Source organism: Pterocles gutturalis, unplaced genomic scaffold, assembly GCF_000699245.1.
Source record: "Pterocles gutturalis isolate BGI_N339 unplaced genomic scaffold, ASM69924v1 scaffold37538, whole genome shotgun sequence".
NCBI classification, from domain to species: Eukaryota; Metazoa; Chordata; class Aves; order Pterocliformes; family Pteroclidae; genus Pterocles; species Pterocles gutturalis.
Genome location: NW_010126955.1, coordinates 1 through 7,322, shown reverse-complemented (window position 1 = coordinate 7,322; position 7,322 = coordinate 1). Strand labels below are relative to the sequence as shown.

Here is a 7,322-nt window from a genome sequence, read left to right as displayed (position 1 = left end):
ACCAGATGGCTGTTCTGCATCTGCAAGAGGAAGCAGACATTCAGTAATTTCACTTAAATGCTGCTGCTGGTGTTGCTAATAACAGTGCTTCATGAAAATGACCATGTTTACAAAATCCCAGCTAAACAGAATATTGAGCTGCATAAATGACAGACTACGTAAATGACAGACTAGTCATTTACGACAGTTACTGAGATTTTCCAACTGTTTTTTTTAAGAAGTCACCATTCCCAGCACTCTTTCTACACTTGTCCTGAAGCCTTAAAAGAGATCACTAACAAGATAATCCGTAGGACTTCTGGAGTTCCACATTCCTTCATCCTTTGAACGTAAAACATGAGAGTTCTGTGCTATCTGGGATTTGTTTGTAAGTTGTTTTTTTTTTTAATATTTAGTAAGATCAAATTAAATTATCAAAACTGAACTGTAAACTTGGAACAGGGTGATGCTTGCTGGGAAAGGGATTTCTACCTGTCCTCTCCGCACAGTTCCAAATAAAGATAATGCTCTTTTGTTCATTCTGCAGATGAGAATGGTTTATCACTGAAATGTAGAAATACCTGATGTATTTTATTTTCAAAATAAGTACCTGAAGGTTTTACTGCTATCCCATCCTTTGTTCCAGGTGCCATCTCTTCAGAGTTTTTCTGATTCAGCTCATTCTGGCTTGATTTATGAACGGGAACGCGGTATTTGTAGATGTCCATGATCAGGAACTCATTGAACTGTACGTGTTCATGACGTTTCAGAGGAGTGCCTTGGTTTGACCAGCTCAGTCTTTGCAGATGGATACACAGACACTGAGGGAGCTTCAGCAATATTCCACAGAAAAGGAAAGTCAAAATGCATTTTAAATGAAGAGCAATAGCTATTCAAGTCAAAAGCGTGCTAATGGAACGGGTAAGTCTAGTGGATAAGGAAATACATCACTGTACAACAGTGTAGAACACTCACATTCTTTAAGCTATAGAGTTTGATGTTTTGCAGAATTGAGGCCTCGATGCCTACAAATATTTGACAAATGAGCTTACTTTTTTAAGTAAAAGATTGAAGTAGTCTAATACCAAGAAGTGGGCATCAAGCAAACAGATCAAAGAAATAAATTACTGCATAATGGGATTTAAAAAGATGATTTTGAAGGTTAGTGTGCCTCACCTTTCCTAACTTTAATTGCTTAACAAATGTTGTTCTCTGGTTTTCTATGCTCTGTCCATTCAGAGTCCCTTCTGCCTGAATCTGAAATCAGAGGGAAAAAAATAAAACCATGTGATTACCTGCTGTACCAGACTACACAGACCAGTGCAGGTCTGCACCCTGCAGACAAAAGCAATCGTCTCATCCAGAACTATGCTCTGTACATTAATTACACCTACAATTTTCTAGGAACTTCCTTAAGAAGTGTTGGCCGATCCTAATGGATCATAATTCTAAAAAAAAAAAAACCAAGCAGAAATGAGCATGGACAGAAGCAGCCCGGTCTCCACGTTGATGTGTAGCCATTTGCCATTTCTGTTGGTTTTCAGACAAGCTGCTTTGGCTCTGTGCTATCACCAAATTACAGGCAACTGTAAAATAACTGTATCAAATACCAGACCAAAAAAATCCCAAATATTATCTAAATAATACCTGGTAATTACAGAATAAAATACTTGTCAATTTTGTAACATTAGTAATAAATAAAGCTTCAAAATATTATGTGAGAGAAGAGCTCCATTTTAAATAGAAAACAAATCCCAGGCAGGCTAGAGGCTTTCCTGAAGCCACAAAGAAAGGAGCAGAGAACTGAAGCTATAATTCTGTCAGCAAGCTTAAAACTGAGCTAGAAGTTTATATAAATTAAAATTACGTACTTTAGTGCAGTTGTCACACACAACATCCTTTACGGATTCAGAGGAGATGAAATGATGGAGGCAGTGGTCCAGCGTCATAGGCCGACCCTTAGTAAAAAAACCCAACATTATTTGCAGTAATTTTAGGGTGCATACCACTTAATTTTGTGAAAGTATTTCTTCCATAGAAAGTACAGAATTGCAGACTTTATTTCTTGAGAAAACTGACTAAATGGCTTTGAGTACAGAACACTGATAACGTAACCAACTCGGGGGATTCTTCCTCAGCCTGGATTAAACATGGAAGGCATGGCAGTCTGCAGAGAAGAACAACAGCTAGGACTCCCTGGGTGACTCCTTTAGTGGCATTTTAAACTACAGATGCCTGGCCCTCTTACTATTTTTCTCTAAATTTCCAGCACTTCATGGGTCACTTTATGCACTCTGACCTTCCACCCAGGAGAAATAGAACGTTTAGTTGAATTTAGGCACTCCTTCCAATCCCTCCTTGTAGACGGTATTACATACTGCCAAGTATGAAGGGCATGATCTTCAATAATGGTATAAAATAAAATACAAACAGCAGGAGATGTGTCCAAATCCCAATCCCATCTGTCCAGGAGTATATTCTGTAAATATGAGTCAGAGTTCCCATGAGTGCAAGTAGTTGCTACTTGTCTGGAAAGACAAATCTCTAGCAGACTTTAAGTAACACACCCTTATAGTTCAAAAATGTCCCGCACATTTTGCCCCCAAAATCTACCACGTTTTGTCACTTGATGTTTTTCATAAAGCCAAAAAGAAACACAAACACCTTCCAGTTGAAATCACTTGATCCCAAAGCCTGTATTGTGTAACTTGTGTCCTGTCACCACAGAGACAGCACCTGAAGGTCACCTTCCAGGACTGCGGGGAACACACAGCCCTCAGGATACAATGTGCTCTGTTCAAATTACGCAGGAAGGACCAAATACTCCCCCAGGAGAAAGAGAAAACTCTGTTGGCGTCAACAAAGTCACGCTTGTTGTACTAATTTGTAATTTGCACCAACCCATTAGTGATAAGGTACTGTATTAGCACAACAGGATCATTTATAAAGGCAAAAAAAAATCCCTGTAGCTACTCCTTTACATTTAGAGTGTAGCAGCTTAAAAAGGCAGGAATGAAGATGAAGCACTCTGCAATGCCAAGGCAGCAGGCAGACATCAGTGAGGGATACATACCCACACAGCTGCTGGAATACTCAGCGAGAGACTGTCAAAGGTATCGTACCTTACAGGACTCTGCAAGAAAATATTTCACATATCCAGTGAGCTGAAATTTATGACAATCCAAGAAAAAAACCCCAACCTCACAGGTGATGAACATATGCCTCTGCTGTCCAGTGTCTGGTGGAACGGGGTCAAACCCACTCTCTTTCCCAAGGACCCTGCTAGGGAACACCGGGTGCAGCACACAAGGTGCTACTTGGCCTGTTTCTGCTGAAGCTGCCCCTTCTGACTTAAAGTTGCAAGTTTTTGAAAAGTAAAAGTGCTAAACATAGTCTTACAGTTGGATCTACAAATGAGATTTACTTCCTGTATTTTTTCCTTATCCAGGTTACCTTCATCTCCTTACTCTGGCTAACCGGACTGCAACTTCGTTTGGCTTTGCACGTGCGATCTCAATACTGTGTGCTGACTGAATCGCTGGTGTTAAAATGCTGCCCATGTGAGGGGATTTGCAGTCTACGATAGCTGTATAGAATATGTCAGCTATCACTCTGTCTGGTAAGACAGCTATTATCCCCACAAAGTGGATCACGCTTGTTTTTTCTTTTTTCCAATATATTTAGTGATACATTCTTGTTCATCATCAACACCATAATAAATACCTGAAAAAGTAACAGTCTGTCCTGCAGACCTTTGGAGCTTAAACCACTTATGTTAGAAACAAGGGATGGTGGTTTCAGAATGTGCTCTGAGTGTCAGGCATCCTTTTTCACACAGAAATATACCAGACACACATTCTTATACCTGGTGCTCGCAGTGTTTGCAAACCATGTTGCTGGTCAGCCGTCCGTGAAAAGGATGCTGAGATTTCCAGTGATTTGACATAGGGGGAAGAGACCCTGAAAGACAAGGCTGAAATTGTCCTTTTATTTTCAATACATCCGTGCTCATCCCTGGAACTCCACTTTTTTGGCCCACAGTAACAAAAGTAACTGCTCTAAAATCTGTTCTGTCCCACTGACAAACAATTATTGGGTTTTTTTACAGCTGAAGAGATATATTTCAGTCCAACACAAAGATCAATTAATATTATCCCTTAATAAACAAAGCATCTGCACTATGACTGAATATTCATTTTTCAGAATGGAAAACAACATACCTCTTGTTCTGCAGCTTATTTGCTTTTGGGTTATTTCTGGCTGCTGCAGAGGAAGATAAAAGATTTCATTAACCCCACCTTAGAAATCATTAAGTATTAAATATGTTCTTAGATCATCCCTAATATGCTTTTCTGGCCTTAGAACGATTGGGGGAGTTTTAGTGTCTCTCTGTATTTGAGGCAGGCCACAGAACCTGGTATACACGCATAACTGACAAAAAGAACACTTCTAATAAAATGAATACTTAATCTTCAGAATTCTCTGCCTCAGAATACTGAAATAAAAGCTTAACAGATTTTATAAACTTTTAAAATATATTCTAGACAAAAAGAGAGAGAAGCCTCCCATTGGCATTAAGTTGACGACTAGTACTGGAGGATAAGATAGAATTTCACCTCCAAATGGACTATTCCACAGATGTCCCTTTTGCAGTTTTCAGACCTCTTTCTGTGTCCACTCTTACAGATAAAGGTAACCGCTTAGACGGAATACTGTTTCGTGCTAGAATTTCAATCCCTGCATTCAATGGATTTAGGGATGCAACAGCCCTCATGAAAGTGGGATCGCTGTAAATTCAGATACATTTACTTACAAAAAACACGTTTTATAGATTGCCTGACCTATTGAGTCATTTCTATCAGAGTACTAAAGAACAGCTTTGTAAACAAAATTAAAATATCTTCGGTTTCTGAACAGACACTTTATACTTGGCACACTTAGGAATCTAGGCAGACTACGGACATAATGAAATCATATCAATAAAGTCACCTCCAGCGAATGGACATCGAACAAATGTGTCACACGTGGCTGACGATCCCGTTCATCTTCTAAGGAAGAGGTAAGGACATGAAATAGTTCATGAGCATCCTATTAAATAGAGGCAGAAGACTTAGAGGAAGCGAAAACAAAAGACATCAAAACATACACCAGGAGTACTGATACACATATGACTGTGTCATTGTAGTAGGAAATTAAAGGAAAAATTACTGCTTAGAGCCCACCGGAGATATTAATAGTAATCATTTGTGCACCTCCTGCAGTTTTGCCAAAAAGCTTTTTCTATTAAGCGGAACTTCATAACAGCACACATTATTAAAAATATCCTGGGCTGTATAAACTCAACAGAGACTAAAATACTTGGAGGGAAAAAAAAAAAAAAAAAGAGTACACAAATTCCTGCTTTCCGTGATTTCAATAAAGCATAATTGAAATCTCTGCTGTTTGCTTTGGCTCTGAAATGTAAAAGATAGAACCATATTTTATGAGTGAGATAATTGGTTGAGTTCATTGGCCAGCTGCACTTACTTAGGGGCTTAAAATACTGAAAACAAGAGTTAGAAATCTTGTACGTTACATGTAACTGAATTTGGAAATGTTAGTGAAGCAGAGTCCATCCCTGGGAGGACAGCAGAGATTCGGATTTGACGCTCAAGGCTGTTAGTACCATGGCTTTATTTTTCTGTTATTCCGTATCTAAGCACTGAGGTGTGTATCAGGCAGTCTAACTGGAATTCTGTGATCACCTGCTCTTCAAATGATGAGATCTGCCACCGGTACATCCTTAAAACTTCTAACAGGCAGCTGGCATCCAGGACGTCATCTTCTGTTACCTCTCGACAGGATAAAGCTAGAGACATTGCATTGGAAAGGTTAGGAGGAGCCACAAAGAACGGTTAGAACACAAATCTGTTTATTTTAGATTTTAAGTTACTTAAGCATCACCTAATCGATTACAGCAGAGTTATTCTTGATTAAGACAGGCAGAGAATTACAGTCAAAGTGGTTTGTATTAATTACAATTCGCATCTGACACAGGGTAACTGACTGCATACATTCTCCTCATCCGATACATACACAAAGTGAAAGGTTTCTCAACTAACTAACTAATAGAGAATAAATAACATAAACACTGGAAAGACAAATTTTTACTAGTGGATTGGGTAAAAATTAGTACTTCATATGTCACAGAAACCCCAGTATTAATGCCCCTTTCTTTAGGAAATAGAAACAGTAATGCTTATGCTAAATATTTTCTTAGTTTATCTCAACATGAGAACGTTTAAGTACCTCGCAGGAGGTGCAGCAGAGTGACTGACAAGCGGTGATGCTCAGCGGGCTGCTGCGGGTCTGTTGCGTACTGTGCTGTAAACTCCTCCAGCCACGCGATGAACGAGGGGCAGGAAGACAAGCCTTGCAGCAGAGAGTTCATGAAACACGTGTTTCCGAGGTTCAGAAGGCCAGGTACGAGCCCTGCAAACAGAAATGTAAGAGTTTACACCATAAAGTCTAGGAAAACTTTACTATTTTCAGTAACAAGAGTTGTGTTAGTTATTCAAATTAAATTATTTCAGTTTATTTGCTACTTGCACCCACTGAAATGTACAAGACCCTGGTTTGTCCAGCAGCACCCTATAAAGTGTTTATGTACATGGTGGGCTCCGACACTTACGCCACTGCAAAGCTTTTTAAATTTTCCTTGAAAAATACTCTTTTTTTTTTTTTCCTGATAGGAACAGATTGCTATCAACAACAGCAAGGTTCAAGATTCTCTGCAAGTTACTGCACAAACTGTAAAATTCTTGGTGACAGCGTACAGCGCAGGAGCCCCCCAGGTCCCTGCTGCACCGGTTGAGTGCTTCAGCTCTGTTTGGCGGAGCTTTCTCTTTCCTTTTTTGCTCGGATCAGTACATTGTGCATGAAAACGGCGTTGCCAAGGATTAGTAAGAGGTATTTCTGTGCGACTGTGCAGCCAGAGCCCTTCGGGCAATGCCACCACGTGTGTTTTGTGTTCTAAAATGCAAAATAAACCAAAGGGCGTCACCTGCAGCCGTTCAAACTCATCACAAGGCACAAAAATATGTGCAGTGAGTCACAATTTTAGAAAAAAAAAGTCAGTTGATACAATTAATACTTTACATGAGTCGCAAAAGTCCTTTGTTCACGACAGATTTCATTTGTCACATTTCCAAACAGGACACTGCCCAAGGTTTTACCTTGAGCAAGAAAACATAACGTGCAGAAGCTAAAATTAAAAAACAGAAACAGGCGCGTGTCTGACATCGAGGAGGGCACTCAGCCGACACCGAAACGCCGAGAATTGCCTCTCGGGGCCGTTTTCCCGT

The 7,322-nt window shown here is 39.8% G+C and overlaps 1 protein-coding gene across 1 annotated transcript in view; it reads right to left on the bottom strand.

Moving 5' to 3' along the window:
* Nucleotides 1-6,450, bottom strand: part of USP30 (ubiquitin specific peptidase 30) — a gene marked incomplete at its 5' end in the record, with an annotated part of 7,094 nt that extends 644 nt beyond the window's left edge. The window contains 10 exon segments of the mRNA XM_010079144.1: nucleotides 2-20; nucleotides 590-809; nucleotides 1,156-1,236; nucleotides 1,851-1,937; nucleotides 3,053-3,112; nucleotides 3,845-3,939; nucleotides 4,200-4,242; nucleotides 4,969-5,067; nucleotides 5,724-5,827; nucleotides 6,268-6,450. Of these exon segments, the coding sequence (XP_010077446.1) occupies nucleotides 2-20; nucleotides 590-809; nucleotides 1,156-1,236; nucleotides 1,851-1,937; nucleotides 3,053-3,112; nucleotides 3,845-3,939; nucleotides 4,200-4,242; nucleotides 4,969-5,067; nucleotides 5,724-5,827; nucleotides 6,268-6,450 (991 nt within the window).
* Nucleotides 6,451-7,322: the final 872 nt, after the last annotated feature.